The sequence below is a fragment of the Alligator sinensis genome, unplaced genomic scaffold (genome assembly GCF_000455745.1).
Source record: "Alligator sinensis unplaced genomic scaffold, ASM45574v1 scaffold1218_1, whole genome shotgun sequence".
Lineage (NCBI taxonomy): Eukaryota > Metazoa > Chordata > Crocodylia > Alligatoridae > Alligator > Alligator sinensis.
In genome coordinates this window covers 480,624-505,578 of record NW_005842619.1, presented here as the reverse complement: position 1 = coordinate 505,578, position 24,955 = coordinate 480,624, and the positions used below count along the sequence as shown (strand labels likewise).

General features: G+C 55.3%; 1 protein-coding gene across 7 annotated transcripts in view; it reads left to right on the top strand.

Annotated features, from left to right (window-relative positions):
- Positions 1–24,955, top strand: part of FAM19A3 (family with sequence similarity 19 member A3, C-C motif chemokine like) — an 83,339-nt gene that overhangs the window by 42,330 nt on the left and 16,054 nt on the right. For 3 of the 7 annotated variants that reach the window (XM_025215042.1, XM_025215041.1, XM_025215043.1), the window contains exon 6: positions 22,762–23,217. The exons of 1 other annotated variant lie outside the window; for it this stretch is intronic. In XM_025215042.1, the coding sequence (XP_025070827.1) occupies positions 22,762–22,902 (141 nt within the window). In that variant the 3' untranslated portion in view covers positions 22,903–23,217. Of the gene's footprint in view, positions 1–17,520; positions 17,604–22,741; positions 23,218–24,955 lie in introns of those variants that run through there. 3 more of the 7 variants (XM_025215044.1, XM_025215047.1, XM_025215046.1) reach the window with 3 other exon arrangements.

Here is a 24,955-nt window from a genome sequence, read left to right as displayed (position 1 = left end):
CAAGACACAGATAAATGCACGAGTAAACTCCCCGCGGGCCGGCACCGATGCAAGCTTTGCCTGAGCTGGTGCCTTGGCTCTCTTCAGCGTGTCGTCCTAGCCAGATCGCCCTGCCGACTGCTGATTGCACTAACGAGCCCCCAGCAGGGAGGAAGGCAGGTCCAACTGTAATGAGGGTGCATAAGGGCTGTGTTTGACATCCCAAGTCTTGATAGGGCAGTTGGTCCTTTGCCCTGATGGAAGTCCGGGATGGCTTGCACTCGGGGCTGGTGGCGTTTAATTCACGTTGACATGTCTCTTACGGGAGGGCAGCGTGGCCAGGCCGTGGCTGCAGCCTGCCCTGCCCCTGCACACAAAGCACCTTCCTCCAGACCAGCCGGGACTCCGGTCCCTGCCGTCCCTCCCACGTCCTTCCAGCTCAGCCGCGGTGTCCCACGAGGATCCCCCACGGCTACAGGCCTGCACAGCCTGGGGGGCACGTCCCCGCGCCTCACTGACCCCGGTGCAAGATGGCCTCGCTCCATCCCGGGTGCGCCGGGGGGGCAGCAGACTCCTACCTTCGGACCCGGGGGCGTCCGTGCGGAAGAGAACGAGTGGTGTGAGATGTGTGGGCTGTCGGAGCGGGTTCCCAATAAGTCCTTTGGCACCACACATCTGGTTGCTTTTTCCAGCTCACCTGCAGAGAGCAAAACAGCTGCACCCTCATCCTCACCCGACACTGTCCAGACTTGCCAGGATTGCACGTGCGTGTGCATGTATGTGCAGTTCCTGAGGCCAACTCCACCTGCCTGGCTGAAGTTTCTTTAGGAAGGGATGGGACGAGAGGGCGGCAGGGCCAGTGCAGTGATTTAAGGAGCGCAGCAGCGTGCCAGGGCAACCCGGTCTCCAGACAAAATAAACCATGAAGAGAGAGAACCGCGGCCTGCTTTGCACAGAGTATCTGACTGCAGCGCCATCATATCACCGAGTGCAGGGCTGGGAGATGAGACTGGCCCTCAGCCAGCAGGGTTAAGAGAGCTATCCCTTCCATGAGGATGTGTGGGACGTGCAAGCTATTTATTTCTACATGCTTACCCCTCCGGTCTGCCTCGCTCGTTCTGCAAAGCTCGCACGCAGGCCCTCCCCAGCGGTTTGACCGCTGGGGCTGAAACAAGAGGCTGAAGGAAGCGTAGCCAGCACAGAGCCCTGGACGTCGGGGGTGCCCCCGGTCCTGAGGAGCCCTGTGCGTGCCCTCGCCGGCTGTGTCCCCCTCGAGCTGGCACAGAACCGGGCAGCCCTGGCTGGCACCAGCGGCTGCTTCAGAAAGGAAAGGCTGTTGGAGCCCTTAGCTGGGAACGAGAAGAGGAAGCAGCGGGGAAGTGGCTCATGCCAGCCCTGTGCCCTCGTGGCTGGCCGCTTTGTCCTTTCAACCCTTTGCAGTTGGCGGTGCGAGCGAGGGATGCCAGCCCCGCTCAGAGCAGCTTTCTCTAACAAACAGCCTGTGGCAGAGCAGAGAGTGTCAGCCGCCGCTAAAGGCCATTCCCACCGAGCAGGAGGTGAGTGGCCTCATAAAGAACAATTTCACACCATTTAAACAAGTCCCCGCTGGCTGACCTGTGCTTCCCTCTGCTGCTAATAGCGACAGGAGGCTGCTGCTTTTCCAGCCCTAAGGAGAGAGGGGAGGAAAAGCCCTCTACGGGGAAGCTGCCGAATGTCTGAGGTGCCTCTCGACGTGTAGCAGCCTTGCTCCAAAACGGCTAGCTCTTGTCCGCCACCGGGCCAGCGCGTGTGTGCTTAAAGGGTCTCCCCATGGCAAAAGCAGTCCTGTGACCTGCCTTCAGCATTGCCCCTTGGCTGCCCATGCAGGATCCGCGTCCCCACAAAGCTCTGGGGTGCCCTGGGCTTGGAGGCAGGGGAGATGGTTGGGTCGTGGTGGCTCCCAACTCCTGACATGACCTACATGACCGAGGCAGAGCTACGTCTGCTGCAGTCGAGGCTGGGTCTGTGCCATGGGCTAGCTTTAACCCAGCCGGTGCAGGCACCGAGGGCAGGGAAGCCAGGTATGGTGCAGGTCCCTGGGTGTCCTGGGTGGGTATTTCGCACCAGTATGGAGAGCCATGCTACTGGAGCAGGAGCGAGTTGGACTAAAGCTGGCATGGCCATGGCATGTGTGTCCAGGCATGCTTGTCATTGCCATGTGCGTGCAGGTGCAATTGCTCTGTGCTTCAGGTCCCTGCCCGGGGCAACAGGCCTTCTGCCTTGTGTCACCGATCCTGCATCACTGGCAGGCTCTTTCTCAATCTCCTCCCTAAAGCATCTCTGTAATGTGTCATGCTCTTGCCCAGCGAGTCCTGGCGGTACCGCGATTCTCCTGCTAGCAAGAACTTCTTGAAAGCCTCATAAACTTTCCTCTGGGAGCAAGGTTGAAATCTATACACTAGGGCATATGGGAGAGCCCTATGACTGGTGCAGTGCCTCATTTCTGGTCCCTTTGACAAAGCTGGAACGAACAGGCCCTTTGCTTAGGCCTGTAGCCAAGCCCCCCCCAACCCCGCAAGCCTTCCTTCAGTTCATTTGACTATTAATTTGCTACTCTGCTGTCTGGCATCTTATTCATTTGTGAGGCTGGCGTGCGATCCCTTTGATTTTCAGCATTATCGGACGGTTGGATCAGGCTGATAAGGAGACCTAGCAGATGGAGACATATTTTTCGGGGCAGATCTGATGGTAAATGCCATAATTATCATTTTCCAATGTTGTCGCCTAGCTTTCCAGCAACGTCAGCTAGAAACATTGCGTTCATGAGGGTCGTTCCCCCAAGGACTCATCGTGCATTTTTTAAAACAACCGAGCTCCATTCGCGTCACTCGGAGCCGCGTTCAGACTTGCATGTGGTTTCGTAATCTTTAATTTTCATGTTTGGTCTGTGTACAGAATGCTTAACGTCGGGGCTCCGAACGCTGGCATTCATAATTTGACAGCTAAAAATGCACTGGAGTGGAAATTCATTCCAGCACGAGCTCTTTCTGCAAGTTTGATTCACTTTGGTTGGCACCTTTTTCATCGGAGACTTTGTCTAGAGTATTGACATTCTGAAGTTCTCCGCCTGGAGTGAACAATTATTGACAGTACACAAGGAAAGGAGAATTTTAAAGGTGACAAGACTAGTAATGAATATTTTAGCTGCTTTGCTGGAATAATTCAGCTTTAATGAAACGCACCAAAAACGGTGGCCTGGTGCCAAATTAGAGCAAGCGACGGAGCCTGACGTGGGGCCGGCAGCGGGGAACGCGCTGTTCCCACAGTGAATTATTTTAAAAAATCGACACATTTCAGGCAGCAACAAGCTCCGACCTTCAGGATGTCTTGCCCTACCGGCTTCCCAGCAGCGAGCGGCCCTTTGTGGCTCCACGCGCTCTGCATATATTACCTTAGGTGGGAGCAGCCTTTGCAAGGCTCGTGTCATGGGGCCAAGCGGCACTGAAATGTGCTCACGCGGATGTGGCTTTGGTGGCGGAGGGGCTGTCCGTGCCTGCGGTGCCCCTGGGTTGTGACCCAGAGGTTGAGGAAGAGGATGTCCTGGCGGCCAGGCCGAGGAGACCCTCCTTGGGGCAGCTCTGGACCCGCTGACGCTCCTGCTGGAGTGTTTGCAGCTCGGGTGAGGGACGACCTGCCTGCCCGGGAGGCCGAACGGTGCAAGGCTGCACTGCTCGGCCCCTGGGGACGCGGTTGGAGCCGGGGGCTCTATCCTGCTGGTAACACGTGGGCCCAGACACGGCCGCCTCCTCACATGAAGACGCTTTCCTGGAGGTACTGGAGGAGCAAGTGGGACGCCCATCCTGTTCTTTCTTGGGGCGAATAATGCTTCTTATCTTCAGGGGAGGGAAACCAGGTACACAGAAGTGTAGCTAGGAGGAAAGCGCTGCTTCAAGAGCCACGGCATGGCTGAAACCTGTACCCCAGCCCCAATTCCAGCCCTGCCCCCCTGCAAGTTATGACCTTTGTTATAGCTTTTCATTACTTTTACGTCCCGTTTGTGCTGCCAGAGCAAAGTCTTCACCTCTGTGCTTTAAATCGGCCTGCGCGGGAGCAGTGGGCTGTGGTCGTGTGTGTGTCACGCGTGTGCACACCTGGCGGGCTAAGTCATGCCACAGAGCGGGCGTTACCTTCCTCCAGGGAAGCCTTTTTGCACTCTCCGGTGCCTGCCCAGCCAAGGAGAGACCGTCCCTAATGCCAGATACCTCCTCTCCAGCAGCGGGGAGGGAAAAGGCAGCCCTTACTGCCTGGTGGGGGCTGTGAGGGGGAGGAAGGCATTTCCCCGGCCCTGGGCAGAGCCCTCGTGTTGCCCCGTCCAGTGCCCTGAAGAAGGCGAGTGCATTGCCTCCGAAGGGCGACGGGGCTTTGGCAGAGTTGCGTGCAATGCTCAGGAGAGCTCCCGTGCAGGCTGAGCTGAAGAAACAGGATCCTGCTCCTCCCCATGCACCGCCTCAGCGGGCCTGATCCTGCCCTACTCGTGCCCTCAGCGCTGGGGATGCAGCCGTCTCCCCAATGGTCTCCCCAATGGTTACGAACCAGCGAGGAACAAGGAGCCAGCCCCTGGCACATAAAAGCCATTGTTACTTGGGGCAGGACCAGGGGACCTGGAGCCTGGTTCCCTCCTCTATTAATCGGTATTTGTGCCGGTTTTAATTAGTCTTGATTGCAGTTTACAAATGCAAATGTCTCTCCCTTGACATCCTCCTCACCTCCTGGGAATCTGAGATGAGCATTTAGTGCAACAGCATCTGTAAATTATGCCGGGCAGGAAAATCAAACAGAAGAGCTCCTTGCACAGCCAGGCTACCGGCACGGCTTACTGGTCCTGGAGAGAAAGCGGGGTCCTGGAGCACCGTCCCAGCACAGAGCTGGGATGGAGGCGCAGTGGCAGATGGGACAAGACCTAACATACCTCTCCCCAGGTCTCTAGAGCCACAGGAGAGAGATGAATAAAGCAAGCAGGGTAGCCACCTTATCTCCTGACAAATGCAGGAGCTCAGTCCCTCTGGGTGGGCTGCCCAGGGTCTCCCACGTGGACTGCTCTGACTCCTTACTGTATCTAAACAAAGGGTTTTTGAGGCGGCTGTAGTTTGCCAGGGTGGGTCTGATCCAAAGAGACTGTTTTCCTTGCGTTTCAGAGCAGCAAGGGGCAGATGTGGGCAGCCGACAGCTCTGGGAGCACATCTGAGCAACTGCAGGGGATTGCATGTGCCTGCACCCCTGCAGCCGGGGTCTCAGGCGAGTAAATCCAGAGCCAGCCCTGGGGTTGCCCCATATGTGGTGAGCAGAGTCTACATCAGCAGTTAATTTGGCCCAACAGCCTTCGCTAGGGCACAGAAGGGAGCCCAAATATGGAACAGGCCTGCATTCATCCGACATCAGCTGACGAGCTCCCAATAACTGGAAGGGGGAGGAAAGCCTTGGAAGGAGTGGAGAAATCAATCTTGATGTTCCTTCAAGGGTCTGATGCTCTGGAAATCAGTCCCAAGGCTGCTGAAGTGCTGCCTCCTCCTCCCACTGCACACGCCTCGTCCCATGATGCCGGTCCCTCGCTCACGCCTGCGCCACGCTGGGGATATCTGGCCCGTCCACAACTGCACGTGCCACGAGGTTCACTAAGCCCCTCTTCCAGCTCCCCTCTGCTGGAGCCGTGTGTTCCTGGCGGAGCCGGTACCGGAGCCTTTCTCCATTGTTAGTACTACCGGGAAGTGCCTCGAGGCCCTAGTGAGATCAGGACCCCTTGTGCACGGCGCTGCACAGACAGGGCGAAAGGTCCTGCTCCAGGGAGCTCATCCAAATAGACAAGATGGGAAGGGCAGGAGCGGGACAGACACCCGAAGAGACTGGCCCAAAGTTACCATCTAGGCAGTGCCAAAGCCAGGAGGAGACCCCAGGCGTCCCAGGACGCAGCCCCAGCCAGACCCTCTGCAGCATCCAAGTATACCCAGATCCCAGCTCTTCCCTGCTCAGCGTGTCTGACGCACTTGGGAATGTCCTCCCCAGACTCCTCCTGTCACCCCCAAGCAACCCCTGGGTCCCTGAACGCCATCGTCCTCCCAGCAAGTCCCACTGCCATTCCCATAGCAGGTGCAATGCCAGTGACATCCCTGAACCCTGGCTCTGCCCAGGCAGCCCTTTGGCTTCTCCGAAGCTATCCCGCAGCGTGCCAGAAGGCTGCAGCTCCCATGCCCTCTTCCTGAAGCCCCAAATGCTCACTGGCTCCAGCCTGCCTGCGCTCCTGGAAGAGACTTTCCACCTGCCATTTGTTCTGCTGTGCTATGAGCACTACGTGAGGGCACGGTGCAGACATCACGGTGCGGTCTCTTTCCTAGATTTCAGTGTAAAGCACCTTGCAGCGTAAGCCCCTGGCTGCACACCTGGACCCCCAGGTAGCCACAGCCTGTCGGCAACAAGGCAAGGGTGGGAGAAGCAAAAAGTCTCTTATTTAAAACTAATTTAGTCTCTTTGGGACATGAATATTGAAATGCCTGCGTTGGATGTGCACTGGGCTGCATGGCTGTCTGAGCATGGCCGTCCCTTGCCATGTTGAGATTCCTTTCCCTGGGCTGGGGGTGCGTGTCTGGGGATAATTGCAAGCATCCCTCTGATGCGCAGCCCCCTAAATGCCCGATCCCTGTGCACAGCCCAAGCTGTGCTAGCCACGCAGCTTTGTCTGAGGGGATGCACGTGGTCTCTCACCGCACCTGCACCAGACCCTGCGTCGTGGAGGGGATCCTTGGGCAGCCCGAAGGCTGTTCTGCACCGGGAGTTTCTCAGATCCTCCATCAAGGGAAGGAAGGTTGCTTACCAGGAGGTTAATACACTTGATTCACCACCTACAGGGATATCATCTTTCTTATTAGTGTTTGCCATTTTGCAGTTTAATTAAGGTCACCCAGTGGGCCTGTAAATGACATCTTAATTAATAGCCTACAATATCTGCCAGTGCCAGCCGGTCCTGCTATGGAGTCAATACCCGAGGAGGAGGAGTGAGATAATAGGGCCTATATACACACCTGCGGTTTTAATCAGCGGAGGAAAGACTACACAGGCTGCTTCTACACAAATGAGGGCGTGCGTGTGCGTGTGCACGTGTATGAGAGAGCAAATGAGCAGGATGGGAGCTGGGCCATTAGGAAGCATCGCTGTGCCCAGCCCCTCCAGGAAGGTCTCAGCCCCTGCCCGGCTCTGCTGCCAGGGGCGCAGGGCGATTCTCCTGCCGTCACCGCAGGGGAAACTGGAAACCAGCAGACAAGGGAGGGTGGAAAACCAGCGCCTGCAGCCAGTGGTCAGACACTGAGGGCCAGATGGCTCTTCACCCCCCCGCTAGCTCCAGGCTGGTGCCTGCGGGACCAAACCTAGCGCACTGCCAGCGGGGGAATGGCAGGGCTCCTGTGCAGCGTTAACCTCCACCCAGACCAGGCCTCTTGGAAGTGCAAAGCAGCGTGAGGGATTTCTTCTTCCCCTCCTTACGGTCACAGTGATGCCGTGCTCAGCCTTGTGCACAATGGATGAAAGAGCAAGACAGCCGTGACCCTGATCCGCTCACTCAAATAAGACCGGAGCCAACCCGCGCGGCATCAGGCTCCCCCGGCTCTGTCCCTCGCAGCGGGAGCATCCTCACCCACATATTTAAGTCCAACAAAGCTGAGCTATTTTTCTGTTGATAAAAGTGCCCATCCACTATTCAGTGCATGAAGGCAAGTTGGCGTCTCGGGCTTTGTGCCCCTTTCCACCCTAGTCCTTTCTCAATGCCCAGCCCTCCCCAGGCTCTGGCCTCCCATCCGTCCAGCATACGACAGCAACTCCTCTCCACGGCAGCGAGCTTCTCCAGTAAAGAGATGAGGTGTTTCCCGTGTCCTGTTGCCCTCAGATGACTAGCGGATCCCAGCAAGGCTTGCGCCGGAGGAAGTTGAACTGCATCGTTCAAAATGAGAGCGCCAGGCTTTTCTCTCCGGAGCCAGAAATCTTTTAATTTTTTGACATTGCCACCAAATAAGTCAACCAGGAAACCACCATCTGCAGACTCTTCCAACACAGGAAGTGCCGGCTCTGTCAAAGCGCTAACGATGATTTATGCAAACAGCAGCAGACAATCTCAGGGGCTCCACTAGGCTCCACTAGGCTCCCTGTCCTGCCCCAGAGCTGCCGGTGCCGAGTGCTGTGCAAACACCTGGCAAGAGATGTCCCTGCCCCCAAGTTCATGGTGCACAGCGCATGGGCCGTGAGGGTGAGCTCCTTGCTGATCGCTGCTCCCCGGGCAGCAGCAAACGATGCGATGCTGTGCGAGGGGCTTGAGCTGTGCAACCTGGGGCTGGGGGGACAAGGAGACAATGGCAGAGAGGAAGAAAGGAGCATCACCCCATTTTACAGACAGGCAAAGGAGGCACAAAGACATGAAATGATTCATCCATGTTCTCATAAAGTCTGTTGGTGCCTAGAAATGCACCCAGACCTGCTGGGCTCTGCCCACGTCCTCATCTCCACAGCCATCCTTCCTGCCTCTTAAAACACACAGGAATCCTGGACAGCCACCTCTCATTGGTTGTTCCCTTTGCAGAGTCACAAGGGAACATAATTAAAATGCATGGGGAAAAATAAAGTATTTTAATAAATGTAGCATTTCTGAAGCACCCGGGGGGCAGAAGTCCCCAGTGATGGGAGGCAGCTGCATCCCGGGGCAGCGCTGTGTTGCAGGTGGGGTGTTCTGGGACTGCAAATGCCTTGTTCATTGGTTTGCTTTGCAAGCACCGTGAGGCTGTGGGATGTGCACCAAAAGTCTGGGCAGGAGGAGCAGGAGAGAGCCTCTTGCCCCGCACGCATGCTAACAGGCCGACAGCACAGCGCGCGCTCGCTGACTGAAAGACTCGGCTGGGAAGTAGAGCCGTTTGCTCCGACAGAGAGGGCCGTCTCTCCCGTGATTTATGAACTGGAGCCGAGCGCTCCGCACAGGCGGTGCTGCTGGCTGCGTGGGGTGCATGGGAACTAAAGTGATGCACCGGAGAGCGGCTTTTCCCACTTGCACTTCATGCTCTTCACGGCTTCTTGGGCAGGCTGTGCTCTGCAGGCAGCCGGTGCATGCAGGCAATGAATGGGCATTGGGCCAGCAGCAGGATACTTACTTACAGAGGTCACCTGCACTCCTCCAGGTATTTACAAAGCTTGGCACCTACCAATGCCACCTCACTGGCTTGTGACTCTTGCCCTGGTGTCTTACCTGCTGCAGGAGCCAGAGGGAGACAAAACCACCTTTACATGACCAGCCCTAATGGGAGCTTGCCACAAATAGCACCCTTTATGCTAGAGCAAGACTCATCGACGATGCAAGCTTGAGAAATACAGATTTTAAGCCCATGGGGGGTCCCAAAGCAGTGATATGTGTGTCAGCTGGGTGAATCAATCCATGGTTTTTCAAACAAATGCATGAAATGGATGCCCTAGCACCCCACCAATCCCTTCAGTACAACTATCTGGCTCGCGACTCCATGGTGTAACCAGATCCATCCGTCTCATGATTTATTACTCAGCTTCGTGACTTATAGTTCAGAGACAACCTATAATTCAGACCCATCACTTATTCATCAGTGACACAGAACTTGGGTAACTCAGGAATAACTTCAGAATTAATTGTGTTACTTATAAAGTTACTGACATGACTTATAAATTGCCGTATGGTCAATAAATCAGCGAGGCACCTGAGAAATTCATCATATGTTTTTTTCAATCAGAGACTTGATGTGCTTTATAAATCAGAGGTCTGAGCGGTCCCTGTTGGTACATCCACCCTGCGCTTGGAAAAGGCCTGTTCTGAGGCATGGTAGCTCCTGCAGGCGTCTCCCCCGAAACACTCGACAGGGTTAGAGTATGCCTAAGAGGGGTTATTTATGTGCCACTGCTTCAGCTTGCATGGTAACTAATGGGTGGGACATACCCCCAGACACACACACACACACACACACACACACGTGCATGCACATGCACTCTGCCAGCTACATGAGCATGTGTGTGCAACCAGCTTTCATATGTAAAAGCTCCATGTGCGAGAGGAGCTGAGGGGGAGCAACATATCGAGGCAAAGGTGGATGTCATGAGTCAAGATGTGAAGCAAGTCACTGAGGTGTGTGTGATATGTATATAGGGATCCATAAAGCTCCAAGGGAATCTGCATGCAGGACTCGCAGGTCTGGGCAGTGCAAACTCACGCTAAGAATACCTTTGTATTCCTCCCTGGGCTATAATCAAGTGTCCTCTCTCGTGTGTGTGCGTGCGCATGTACACATCACTCTGCTGAAGTCAGGAGAGCCGTGCTCTTTCACACCCAAGACGTAGCACGTGTGAGTTTGCATGGAGTGTGTGTGTGCAAGGCTGTCAATAGAGCAGCCTTCAAGTTTGGGCACAGACTTTAATTGGGAGCGTGTGCACCAAGGAAGCGTGCTCCCAGGCACTGGTATTGGGCTGTAAGACTTCAACGAGCCGGCTCGCGCGAGTAGGCCATCTGTTCCTGCTATAACTTCAAGGACACTGAAGTGGCGGTGGCTGGCGGAGCCTTGCTGATGGGCCGTGATGCTGATATGTATCACTCTGTTCAAGGAAAGCAGCATTATATTTCAATTAGGGCTAGCGTACGACACACAAGATGAAGCCTCCTCCACCTAAACTCTTCCGTTCCACCTTGCAGACAGCCAAGAAAAGGAGCTGATGAAGGGACATTTAACAAGGCCAACCGCAGAAGCACAAGTGCGGTGTTCAAGCCATTGAATTTTTATAATGCTATTCTGGGTGCAGCCAGTGAGCTGTAGGATGCGTCGTGGGCATTTGGGAGCAATTCTAGTAGCTGCAGGATGGGGAAGTGTGTCTGGGTCAAGGCTTTGGTTCAATCAGCCTTTTTCCCCTTTCCTCCTTTGCTGCTGCAGCATTTTCATGGCTCTGAGGGCAGTGGCTGGATCTGCAGGAGCCAGCACATTTTTTTTTCCTAGGACACCTATCAGCATGCAGGTTTCCTGACTGGCCTGCAGCTTGCAAAAGGGTGCACCTCGAATGGTGCCACAGTCCACCTTGGCACAGGTGTTAAATTAAACCCCCACGTGGCTGACTACCATTCATGTAACCCAGGTTGTTGCACTGCTTTCCTGCCAGTTCTGTGCCCAGGCGAAAGTGCAGCAAAAGGATGCTTTCCCTGCCTTGGCTTTTCTCAGCGTGTCCTGGCGCTCGCCCTGCAAGTGGCAGGTGCAGACCCCAGAGTGCGAAGGACGTGGCATCTCCTTGAGGAGCAACGCCTGCCCCTGCTCAAGTCACGATGGGCACTGGTCCTAACGCTCCTAACAAGCTGGTTCCCTGCAGCCTGGAGCTCTCTCTTGTCGCCACCTTTTCTGCCCTAATCGTGTCCTTGTCTTCTCCAGGCCCTAGCTACCTGCTGCCCAGCCCTCAAGCTGCCCCCCCAGAGGGGAGGTCAGTGGGGGGAGCTCCTCTGGAGCGCCAAGCCCCGCTCTCACAAGCAGCAGCCAGCCTGCTGTAGAAGCTGCCTGGCCTCCGCTTCCCAATTTGCATTTCCCTTTTGTATCGTTCTCTCATCTAAATCGAATCATCGTTGACTTCTCTTTCCCCGCGTCCTGTTTTCAGGCCCAAGCCGTTCACTGCTGTCAGCTCATCTGTTTGCATCTTCCAATTGCACCTCTTTCTCTGCCCTGTCACATCTCATCTTCCCTCTCAATTGTCTTCACCTCCTCCTCGCCCGCCGCCCACATAGCTTCCTGCCGTCTCTCGCAGCCTTCTCTTCCCATCTGCGGGGTTGGGGCCGGCTCTGAAGCCCTGTGGAGCCCATGGGAGAGTTGCTGTTGAGTTCAGTGGCCGAGCACTCTCTCCGGAGCAGGAGCAATGCACGTGTGCATCAGCTGGACGTGGATATCTCATTAGTACCAGACAAGAGCCATGCACAGCTTGACCGTCGTGCTGCTTTGAAGCTTGCACGTTAGTGACTGGAGTTAGATTTCATAGATGGGGCTGAATAAAAACTCAGCAGAGGAGGCGCTGACAGATCAGGAGGGGACAGTTCCCTCCTCTTTGCAGACCGCTCTCAGCATGAAGTGTCACACCTTGCAGGAGCGAGGCCTGAACCATCTCCACAGCCATTACTGCTGGCAAACCCTGGATGTGTAACAAACACACCCTTAATGGCAATAATCAATGCAGGCAGCGATAGATAGGATTTTATTTAATGTGCATTTCCCTTCCAGCCTGACACGTCTATTTAAATTTACTAAAGCAATTCTTGTGCATTGATTCAATGCCGATTGATTCCTTGAAATACATTTTACTGAGGTTTTACAATAACATGCAAGATAGGCATCTTTTATAGGCGGCGTTCCCGCTACTCCATGTACAACATGTTCTCATCAGCAGGTTTTCATTTAGCATACACAACCAGCCTGGTTTTACTCGACATGAAACGCTTGGGAGAGTATATCAAAGGCATGTTTTAGGTACGCTTTTTATGTTTTCCGGGACTCTCTAGCCAATTGCCATCAATTACACATGGAAATGTGAAGACTAATCAAGGAGCGGGATAAGCAAAGCCAGATGTGCAAACTGGAAATAAGCAAATGAAATGAATACACTGGCAAAGACTTGAGTAAATCAAGCAGATATTTTAAGCGCTTTCTTAAGAAACGCAGGCTGCACCAAGCCACGGCACTAACAGGAGAGGGATCGCTGCGAGGAAATAGTTATATTAGTAGCATCTGATGGGAAAACCTCTGTGATTGCTCATCTGTCTTGTGTCTGGGATTTCCTTTCTTCTCTTACTCTTCTTCCCAGTGGGGAGAGAGCTTCACAGTAACTGGCTGCCTACCACAGAGACGTTTTGCCTGCAAAGATATCTGGCTTCAGCTGTGCGGGATTGCCTAGTCCCTGGAGGTCTTAGTTCAAAGTTGACACGGGGCCACTTTCCACCAGGCTTCACGCACGCCGGCTGTGCGACCACTGAGCACCGTGTCCAGCAGTACTGCATGCGTGCTCTGCACCTGCTTCTCGTCCCAGGGAAGCCAGCGAGCTGCTTCCCAGCTCCTCCCGCTGTGGCAGGTCCGAGGGCCTTGTCCCGGACACAGCCATGCCGTGTGGCCGTGTCGCCATCACGTGCACCGACTGCTAGACCAGGGCAGGAAACAAAGGGCCTGTCCCGTTAGCATTGCTGAGGTTTCCAAAATGCTCCCTGTCCTGGGTCCCGGGACCCTCGTGAAGTACGGTAGCAAACTTTGGCAGGGGTCAGTTGAGGTCTTGTTTCCAAAGTCTGAAACACTCCATTTCATGTTCTGACTTTTGGGGTTTGGGGGTTTTTTTTTACATTTATTCATATGAACCAAGAAACAAATGAAATGAAAAGTCCTTTCCAGGAGATGTTGAAATGTTTCCATTTCATCAGGGCCCAAACGGGATGCTCTGACCGTTTCAAAACCCTTTCTCTGGTGTCCTTTCTGATGGGACAGCTCCACCAGGACCAAACCTTTCTTGCCGACAGGTTGTTTTCATCAAACCAACGTGATCCCAGGGTCAGAGGAAACCTTGTCCCCAGCTCTGCTTGGAGGTCAGGCCATTTTCTGATTTTCAGAACAGGGGGCACGCACCCGCCCCTCTGAAAATCACACTTGGGTAAAGCAAATGAAGCCCAGGACCCAAAACGAGAGATGGTGAATCCTTCTGCGCAGCGGGCGATCCTTTTGTGCTCTCCTTCGCAGGGGATTTGCAAGGGTTATGTATCTACTCTCTGTAAAACCCACTGACATCCTCAGATGAAAGGCACCGCAGAAGCGTGAAGCCTTCTCCCACCGGCATCTGAATGCACGTCCCAGGAGCGCTGAGCAGGGATGTTTGCTGGATAAGGGTCTCTGTTCCAGCCGGGCAGTCTGGAGCGAGAGTAAATTATTAAATAATCTGTCTTGTGCTAAGGAAACCCTCTTTCAACTAGAACTTTGTTTACATGCCTCCTGACTGACTGCGCTGTCAGTAAACTGCTGCCGTTCCCGTTGTGTTCGCCCAACCACGGAGAACTTTTCTCTCGGCGTCGCTGGAGAATATTCCATTATCACAGCCGGAGCGTAGATACCCGGCCCGGGGCCTGCAGCTCACCTCCGCGTGCGGGGTCCCAATCAGCCGCACGGGGAGGTCACCGGTGTGAGTCAGCCGCGCACGGGAGTGCAGCTAAAACGGGGCTGGCAATTGTGCTGTGAGAAATGTCGCTGCCTTTCTTCTCCGGCGCTCCAGGTGTGTGCACGGCCCTCGTCTCTTGGGTGTCCGAGTGACTCGGTCGACAACGGATGCGAGCCGCAGCCCTCTCCTGCGATGGAGGGCGACGGCTCCGTTCTGCAGAGCGGGGCTGAGGTCCGTGGCAGAGCTCCACGGCGCTCCCGAGCCATCCCGTCTTGGTGCGCCTGGCAGGGGCCGCTGCACAGCACCCGGGATTCGGACACTAGGCTTTGCTCTCCCCCAAAAGACTTGAGGGCCCTATGCCTGTAAGGAGCTGGCCAGAGCCATGTGGCTAGCGCAGGCAGGATGCTCGGAGTCACCCGGAGGAGCTGGGTGCAGAGATCCCTTGGGGTGCAACAACTGGAGTCGATGCCCTGGCTGCCTGGTGTGAACGGCCTCTGCGCCGAGCCCCGTGGAGCTGCCTGCCGCCCTGACTCGGACGAGTGGGGCCCAAAGCCGCAGAGAAGCAAGGGCCAGGGCCGGGGCTGCCGCACGCTGTACGTGCAAGGGTTATCTTCCAGCACGTGCCTCTGGCCTGAAAGGCCTGACCCTGGTTTTCGGGGAGCAGACGGCACAGCGCTGCCTTGCTTGGGCAACCCTCTGCCTGGCTTTGCTCCGGTCCCTAGGAAGGGTCTGATCATAACCCTTAAAAAATCGGAAACCCTGACATGATAGTGATATGCAGGTGGTTTCTATGGGAACAGGTTGAGCTGGTTGATTAGAAAATGAAGTGGAGGAGAGGGAGGGAAAGCGCTGAATGGTGCTGCTGATGTAGAGATTAATTGGTGTGACTCAGGCTGGGTTCCTGTATAATTTGCAGTCATCCCTAAAGCCGCCTCTGAGCCGGAGATGGGCTGTAATGAGCAGGAGATATTCACGGGAGAACAGGCCAATCACTTGTTGCAGCGGCTGTGGCTCCTACTCAAAACCCCTGAGTAGATGATTTGCTCTGTCAGCTGGTTTTCCACATGGCCTAGCAAGCACTCCGCTCCCTGAGATGGCGGGCCTGGCAGGCGCTCGCTGCACCCCCCAGGCCCGGGGCTGCGCGCTCCGGCTGGGGCTCGGCGCTCCCTTCTGCGGGTGACCCCCACCCATGCACCCCTGGACGGGCCGTGCTGCACGGCGAGCTGCAGCCACTGACCTCCTGCTCCCTGGACAATGCTGGGCACTCAGGCAGCCGCTCCTAATCGGTGATCACGGCGGGAAGGCTCTGCCAGGAGAGACCCGCTGACCTTTCATGGGCTCTTGCATTTGGGGTGGAATGAGCCTGCATTGCCAAAGCACCCTAAGACTAAGGTTGTTATATAAAGAGCTGAGACCCAACAACCACCTCAACACCAGCAGGCAGACAATTGGCTCCCCCCGCCCTGGAGCCGTGCAGGTGATGGGGAGCGTTTCCTGGCTCTGGCTGACGCAGGAGGTATCGCGGCAGCTGTCCTTTGTAGGGGACAGGGGACCTGGTTTCCAAGAGGGGCCTGGAAATAGGGCATTATCCGGGCGCTGAGCAGCGTCCTGGCAGGCTGCTGCAGCACAGGGCACGTTCTCCGGCTCGCGTGCTCTGCACTGCAGCTCTTCAGCAGTTTAAAACATATGATGAAAACTCAAACGCCAAGATTGCTCCCAAGGCCTTGATTTATTTTATGGGCTATAAGAAAAGCCAGATTCTCGCTGCCTTCCCTCCAGCGCTCCCAGGCGCCCCGTCCCATAGGGGATGGGGGAAACGTGACCACGGGCGCACGTGGTGTGGAAATCCAATTTGGAAGCATTTAAGCAGCTAGAAATGACTCTGTGATGCGCAGGGTCGGGGATCAGGCAGCACAAACATTTTAAATATCGCAGTGAAATCTCTGAGCCTGCCCGGGAGAGGGCGGGATAAGGGGCTCTTTGGATGGGTTACAAGCCGCAGGTTGATGTGATTGGAGTCGACACCTGTCTGTCTAAACATATCACTTCGGGGAAAGCCAGAGCTGTCATCAGACTCTGGGAACGCTCCCTTCTCTAACCTCTCCATGGAAAGTCTGCAATTAACAGCCCGTCTTTATTTAGGTAAATGTCACTTTTTGGGAGGCAGTGGGCTGGCGAGCCATCTGTTGGGATGGCACATGTGACGGGGGGAGATTATATAACTTACCTACTTAACGTGGCCATTGAGATGCCTGCCGCGTTCCCTGATGGAAAGGTCAGCTTCTGCACCTGCTGGCTATCCAAAGTTTGGCCTCCTTCCATAGTTTAGTGGACATTTCACAGGCCACTTGCGCTCTGCTCCCCCTGGCATTTCCATGCCAGTGGGCTGATGGAAAAGACACTCCTCCAACCCGGGCATGTACGGCCATGGAAATACCACCCCAACCCCCTGGCAAGACAGGAGAAGCGCGAAGCTGGTTACCTACCCTCCATCGCCAGCGTTGTCAGGGCCTCAAGGCTTTGCTTTATGGACTTGAGCCAGCTTTGGTCAACCTCAGCTCCCCGTGGGCTAGAGCCGCTCATTTTTCTGGTGCTGACAAACCATGCACTGCACAACCCGCCCGAAAGGAGGGAGCACATTTTTTAGCAAAATGGCATCTCCTTTACACTAGCAAACGCCTCCAAGGTGCTGGGCATTGACAGGGGAATCAGGTTCGCAGGACACTAGTCCAGGGGCCACTTGCCAAAGACCTGTGCCAAAGAGGCACGTGCTTAAGGTTAGGCAAATACTTAAGAGGCGCTTGGTCTGGTAATCGCCTGCCTCTGTGCTCCTCAGGCCCCTTCAGCCATTGGACCCAAGCCCTTCCCATCTTGCTGTGCATTTGGCTGTCCTTCCTTCGTCACTTTCCCTAGCGTGTCATTAATAAATTGCCCCATGCCCTGGGTTTCCTTGGGCACTGACAGCATCTACGTGGATCCAGAAGGGCCAGCCTGGAGCCGCCGTGCCCTTTCGACAGTGCTGGGCCTGAGCTGTTGGCGTGGGCAGGCACCGAGTCGCTGCCGGCACCCCCTCTCCGCAGGTGCCTGCTGCAGGCGGCACGAGCGCAGCTGCACAAACCTTCTACCTGCTACGCACCTTCTCCCCCCGCTTCCTTGCTATGTTCTCATTAGCCGCTACTTCACATCCTAAACTCCTGGGATTATCCTGTCGGGAAGCAAGTCCTTGTTATCATCCCAGGGCTTTCACGGAGAGGTCTGCTCTCTCGACTGTGAAATCACAGACTCGATTAATTCCCCAGCCCTTCCCCTAGTTAAAGTGCGAGATCATAAACCTGGTCGTCTAATGCTGATTGCTTTTTCCAGCGCTGCTTGACACCATACTCCATGCCGTAGCGTGCAGGGACCACGCGCTGGCACAGCTTCTGCCTGAGACGGGGGGTTTAGGAAGCAGACGTGAATCACAGGGACAGAAATCCAGCGTGGTTTGCTATCTCTTGGCACCAAAACCAGCAAAATAAGCAGCTGCTTCAACAAGGTGCCGCCAGCTTTGTATTTCAGCATTCCTCTCGCTCCTTTTCTGTCTCGCTGTCTGGGGCAGACTGAACCCCTGGGCCCCGGCTTGCCAAAGTGATGTGGTTCGGGATACAGCCGGACACAGGATGCCTGACTTTCAGCCCCTTTCAGATGTTTCCAGCGGGGGCAAGATGTATAGCTGCCATTTGAAAAGGCCGGCACATCCCTCTAGATGCCCTCACACTCACTCGTGGGTGCTTTCTTTGGACTGGCGCAGGCATCTCGTTTGCTTCGGATGAACAAGTGCTCCCAGCTGGGCCCTGGCAGCTCTTGCCTCCCAGCCTGCTAGTCCTGGCTGGGCGGCTCTGCCTTCGAGCAGCATTTCAGCTCCGTGGCCACGTGGCTCCACTGCCCCTGCCCAGCCCGCAGGAGTCGGGCATTGCAGCTCTGGCATCCAGTATGACAGCCTGAATCCCCCTGCAAGCTCGGGGCCTGGTTGCAGGAGGGCTGGGCCCTGCCAGCTCCAAGGCAAGCCTGTGGGGTGCTCGCTCAGCCCCTCCGCAGCACCGGCTCTCAATCACGGACGCATCGAAAACAAGGTGGAAGGGACCTCAGAGGATCACACCTAGTGCAACCCCCTGCTCCAAGCAGGACCAGCCCCAACTCCATCATCCCACCCAAGGCTTTGTCTAGCCAGGTCTGAAACACCTCCAAGGATGGATAGCCCACTACCACCCTGGGTAACCTGTTCCAGTGTTTCACCACAGTCCTAGTGAGAGAATTTTTCCCAATATCTAACCTAAACCGCTTGAGCCCATTGCTCCTTGTCCTGCCATCTGCCCCCACTGAGACCAGTGCAGCTCCATCCTCTTTGCAACCCCCCTGCAGGGAGGTGAAGTTGCTATTCAATCCCCTCGGTTGTCTCTTCTCTAGACTAACTAATCCCGGTTCCCTCGGCCTCTCCTGAAATGCTTTGGGCTAGGCGCATGCTTGGTGTAACATCCAGGGCTGTTCTGCGTGTGCCAGGGATGAACTTGGCCCTTCACTCTTCTCCGCCCAGGTGTATTTCTATTAGAATTAATGAGCTTGAGAAGGTTTGCACGCCGCCTTAATCTACTGGCGGTTCCTCGGGAGAGCTGGATTCACAAAGAGAGCTGGTGCCAGCTCTGAACCTGGCTGTGGGAAGCCGGCGGCAGCCCAGAGCCGAACCTGCTCGCTCATGTTCTTCGTGAAAGACAGACGTTGGCATCGGCGCAGGCGGCAAATGACCCTCTCCTGGCGATTTGCACGGGGGTGTCCTCGGCTGGTCACGCTCGGCTGCTATCGACTGAAACGTCGGAGGAATTTAGCACGCTGCACCGGCTAACGGCAGTGTAATTGGCCTATAAATAACCTGCCAAACAAACAAAGCCAGTCAGACACCCCGTTGTCCTGCCCTGTCAGGTAGATGCATAAGGGAAATTCATAAAATTCCTGGGGTGTGAATGCTTCTAAATAGCAAGTGGCAGAATTTATAGATACATAAAAGAGGTACAGAAGTGCTGGCGTGCATGCCCGTCTCTGCCAGCATATCGCTATAGGTGCATCGGTGTGTACGTTCATCTAAATGCAGGGGTTAGCGAATGTGCTCCCATCCCGTAGCCCTATAAAGGACCCGGTTTCAACCTGGAAAGCGGGGTGTCGGGGCATAGCCCTTGTGCTCTGCCCAGGACTGCGTTGCAGCCCCCCTGAAGAGTGGCAGTGCCAGACAGGGGCCGACGGGCCGGTTCTGCGAGTGCCGCCCTCCAGCCAGGCCCAAACACGCAGCTCATGAACTTAGAGACTCCAGCCATCCCCTGTGAGACAGGCCTGGAGGCCCAAAGGGTTTGCTTGACTCTTTAACCCAGGCGAGACAGGGATTTCAGCTGGGGGTGCCCCCGTGGTCAGAAAGTCATGGTATGAAAACACTCATAGCCAAATGTGGGCAGGGCAAACCTTTGCAAACCCAAACCATCACCCAAGGGTTTCACCCAACCCAACCCAACCCCAACGGGGATTTTGCATAAAAAGGGTTCAACAGGCGCAGAGAGCCATCGCGGAGAGGGCTTTGTTAACACAGCGACCTGTCGAAAATCAGGACCTGTCGCGTATAAAGCTGCCAAGCCTTTACTGGTGAGGTCAGCATCCTTCAGAGGTAGGAACAGTGGGGTTATTTGCACACATGGCAATTACCTGGAAATCCAAGTAATTAATTTTGTCCTGCTTCAGTAGCACATGCTGTGCGCCGAATGAAAGTCTGCATAATACGGGGACTTGCTGATCGAAAGGTTTTTCCTGAGCTCTGCAGTTCCCTCTCCCTTCCAGTTCCCATAGGTTTCCTACAAGGTTTATATGTTCTCCTTCTGGTCTATGGCCTAGCAGCACCTAGCACACTCGTGCTTTTCTCCCTTTCTGCAGGGCCGGCTGCCTCGCCTGCAGCCCGCGGCTCGGGGCCCTGGAGCTGCCGGTTCTGGAAATGCTTTCAGAGGGGAGGTTTTTCCTGGTGATGTTCTGCATCTCCTGAAATCCTGTTTTAATCCTGGATGCCACATCACATCCCACTACACAACATAGCCATACTACCTTCAGTGTTGTTGTTTGAATGGAGTCTAGGAGAGCTTATGCAATCTTTAACAGAAGTCCTAAGCACCGTGGGGAATGTAAGACTTGAACTCAGACCAGCTAGATAGAGTAGCCACAACTCTGCAGAGGCCTGAGAAGAAACAATGCATGCTGCAATTAAAAAAAAAATCAATAACCTGGCTGATTAAAAGTCACAGCAGTTTGCTTTCAAAGAGGCCATCATGTTCTGCACAGAGCTCGCACAGAGCTCCCAGCAGCTGTGCTGAAACACCTGGAATCTGTTAGTGCGATGGCACCAGTAGCTGGGGGAATCACAGCCATCCAACCTGGAAAACACAAATGCTGCCAGCGTGTCAAAACCTCTGCTCCCAGATGGAGCAGGGCTTTGCCGCACTGCCCGAGGGCAAGGCTGCTGCCTTGCCCAGCCTGGGAGGTGCTTATTAAATGTCACGTTGGAGCGAACATGGGGCTTGGGCAGTGGTGTCAGTAAGAGGCCTCGGATGAGCAGAGCTGTCCAGGGAAGAAGGCTGGAGGATGCAACAGAGGCAATTTCTTCCCTTCCTTGCAGCCAGAAGGATGCTTCTCTAGGGTCCAGCTGCATATTACATGTGGATCCTTCCAGCATCTATGGGGGACCTCGGGAGCGCTCGGAGAGCTGACCACGAGCCCGCGCAGACCAGAGCGGGTGATGAAACCAGGGCTTCTAGACCCCAGACTTGGGCCCAAACCACTGGGCTGCCCTGCCTCGCTGAGCTGCAGCTGGCTGGGATGAATGATTAACCCCTGCGCGGGGCCATGCAGTGACGCCACGGCACCTGAAGCCAGAGCTGCCCATCTGCAGGTCAGCCATTGCAGCAAGCACATTTCCCATTTCATGGGAAAGGCAAGCAGCTGAGACACGGGGGGACGCCGTCTTCTGCAAGAATCCAGGCTCTGGGCATGAACACTGGGCCAAGGGCAGCCCGCAAGGAGGAGGCTTCCTGCTCCCTGCAGGTCTTTGCTTTAATCAGACCGGGAGCCTGCAAGCCACAGCCAGCGTCAGCGCTGCCTGGAAATCTCGCAACGTCAGGATCAGAACTGCTCTTTAAACTCTTTGCTTCACAATGATCTAGTTAAGAACAACATTTCTGCACAAGTCGCTGAGAAATCAGACTGGGGTGGAAGATGAAAGGCCCCCGCACACACTTTGCCCTAGTACCACCGCTCCGCATGCCATTTCCATTTCAATGTACTAGGAAAAATAGCAGCGAATGAGCATGTGCTTTGCCCTCAGGGCTTTGTCTGTTAATTTACTGACAAGCAATCAATTTTAAAATATTCATTTATTCCTACACCGTTTGGGCAATGCTGAGTCCTGTCCTGCGTCTGGGTGGGAGCCGTGGAGCTGGGGCAGAGAGGCAGAGCCCAGGGCGGTTCTGGAGCAGGGTGGGCTAGCTGGAGACCAACGCCGCTGGAAGGGTAGGAAAGATGGGGATTTGGCCTGTCCAGGAGGCTACTAGATAGTCTCAGCTGTGGTCAGGCTCCTACCCAGCCCCCAGGACCTCCCAGGCACTCGGTCGCTACCTGCTCTGGGACAAGTCATCATCATTGGCATTAGGGCCAAGCTCTCTGCCATCCTATTGCTTCCTGACGCTCTCCTGGCACAGCAGGTCTACAGCCCTTCACAGCTGCCATGGAGCTGGCACAGCCGGTGCCCAGGATGCTGCCCTACAGCCCTGGCAGAGAGGCACTGGGGGCTACATGCATCGGCTGTGCTCGGCAGGGGCAGCGCGTGAAAGGGAGCGCGCACAGACATGTGCACAGCAGCTCGCAGGCCTGTGCAGAACATGCTCCAGAAGCAGCCCGTACTCACCTCTTTGCGCTCCATAAAAAACAGTCGCTTGATGTCATTTGTGTTTGCAGGAACTGTTAATAGCCACACTAAGCAACTTTTAGAATACATTCTCATTATTCCATGCCAGTGAGAGCTCGCTGCTAAAATAGGAGCCCTAGATCATCGAAGAGTGGGATGTGATGTATGCTTTTGAGAGCACCTGCCATTTGAATGTTAGCAATGCCCACCTGTCCTCTGCCACAAGGGTCTTGAGCTCTGCATCCACAGCACGGCTAAAATGGAAACACAGCAGCTCTGCACATAACTTACTCTTTCTTTACTGTTGTTATTTCAGGGATGCCAGGGCAAGACAGATGTGGAAGTGCCATAAATTGCTGGTGCATTTGCTGCTGCCATTGCAGTCCCACTGTATGACATATAGCTTGCCCTTAGTTTAAAGACAGAATCGTGTCGGGTCATCGCATTATCAAGTCACAGTAGTGTCTGCTTGCGCAGCTGCATGCACCTGTTGTGCAGAAGGGTGAGGAAGAGTGGGGAGGCGCGTGGTGGAGAGAGGAGTTAGCAGATCCCAAGAGGTGCTGTGCTGTAGCAGAGAAGGACCTTCCAGTCTTGTTTGCATTTGCTTTCTATCCTCAGGCTGTTCCTTTGCTTTAGAGGCTGAGACTCTTCCAGTGCATTGGATGGGGATGGAAGCGCAACCAGAGAGACCAGGTGGACTTGCCATCATCAGAAGGGTTGCTCTGTCTCAGGGATGCGTGCGCAGGTGCACTCCCGCAGGAGGACTCGGGGTGAAGTGAATACAGAGAAGGGGCATCCCTCCCTTTCCTGGATGGCACAGCTGCACGAACCAGCATGGCAGCTCTCGCAGCCCCGGTATCCCACGCTCATGCAGGCCTGCCTGGCAGAGCAGCCGCACCCCCAAGACTGTGCATGAAGAAGAGACGCACTCGCTGTAATTTAGAAAGAGATCTGTTTCCAAACACCCATGAACATGTATTGAGCAATGGATCCACACTGGACCTTTTTCTTCCTAAAACCACCTGCTCCTCCAGCACATCTATGTTAGTGGTTCAGCTACAGATCCACAGGCAGCATTTCCATTAAATGGAGACACCGTCTCATTAACCCACGTGGCCTCATTCATCCCTGGTGTAACACTGCGCCTTTAACAAAGGTACCTCTGGGATGATCGTGCCCAGCATTGGGTACTATGGGCAGAGGAGCCGTTTTCCCTTTCGGACGTGGTTGTGGTTGATTCCAGGGTCCAAACCTCAGTGAAGTCCATGCGAGTCCTTCTGTGCATTTCTCCAGCCTCCGGGTCTTAACAGGCAGCGGCTGAGATGGTCCAAGGCAGCGGCAGGAGTGAGAGGTGGGAGCCCTGTTGCTGTCCCTCTTGGCAGCCCCCGTGACCCTCCCGCCTCGCTGGGTGCTGCTGCAAGGGGCGAAGGGGCTGGCCTGGCTGCCCCCCGCATGGTCAGCCCCCTGAACCCCGACGGTCCATGGAGCATCCCGCGCAGACACTAGCAGCACTGCTGATGTCCCCGGCGCTGCACCACAGAAAGGAGAAAATGGGGGGCCAAAAAGCTCTGGGGTCTGGTGGCTTCTAAAGGGAAGCCAAAACTTTGCACAGAAAACACCCATGGTGGGGGGGCCTGTTTGTTTTCATCAGGACCCTCAATGAAACAACCCCCACCCAGGCTTTTCCAGCCATGCTTGTCGTGATCCTGATCTTTTGCCCAGTTGCTGGCTCTTGATGGTTTTTTGTCTCTATTCTCCCTGGTGAATTTTCTCAGCTCTCTGCTGGCGAGCTCGCTCTCTCTCCTGGCGTTGTCCCAGAGCCGGGGACTGGCCGGGGGGTTTATTTGTTATACGCGGTACCTGGGAGTGAGGAGAGCTGGTCCCTGCAGCAGTCCAAGCGTTGTTCCCACTCCTCGTGCCTATGCTTTCCTCTCTGTAAATGGAGATTAATAGTATCGACTGCCTCCATCCGAGGCTGGGAGGCTGGCAAAGCACTTGGGAGTCTCAGATGAAAGATGCTTATCGTCATCTTTATTAGCCACAAGAACCACAACCCGCCCGGGGAGGGGAGTCCTTTGGGGTGCCAAGGTTAGATGGAAGCTGAAGGGTAAAACCCCACGCCAGCTCTGTTCATGGCACTTGGAAGAAAAGGATTAGGAGGGATTCGCCGGCCTGAGACAGAGGAGCTCCTGCGGCAGATCTGATTGCCACACGATGCAGCCGCGCTGACTCTCAGAGCCGAAAGGCTGATGTGGATGATCAGTCTGATGGCTGAGCAGCAAGGCCCCATCTCTCCCCGAGAGGCTGTCAGTCTCCAGGAGCCTCGCTGGTGGACCGGCTGCCTATGCCCATCAGGAATAAGTCAGGTCCGACAAGGGTGCGATGCCCGTTCCCTGCCCGCCACACCCCGACAGAGCCCGCTGGCCACGCAGCAACCCCGGGGAAGGGTTGCGTTGCGTTGCGTTGCGTTGCTCTGCACGCGTGCAGGGAAAGGTCCTTGGTGGTTCCTACTGCTGCAGCCTCTCATTAGAGGCCATGAATTGGATGCAGCCTGAAGGCAGAGTTCGGGGGCATCCCCCTGCCAAAGGCACCTGCAGCGACAGGCCATCGGGTGCAGCCGTGCAACACGGGCAGAGCAGAGAGGTGCAGAGCAGGAGGAAGCTAATGTGCAGCCCTGTCCCAGGGCTGATTGCAGCCTCTGTTTGCAGTGGAGGCAATGGACCAAAAGCACCCTGGTGCAAGTGGTGCCAGCTCCCCTAGACTGCCCCACACTGCCGACCCCTTGGTTCTTCTTCTCCCCCTTCTCACCACCCCCAAGAGCATCATTAAATC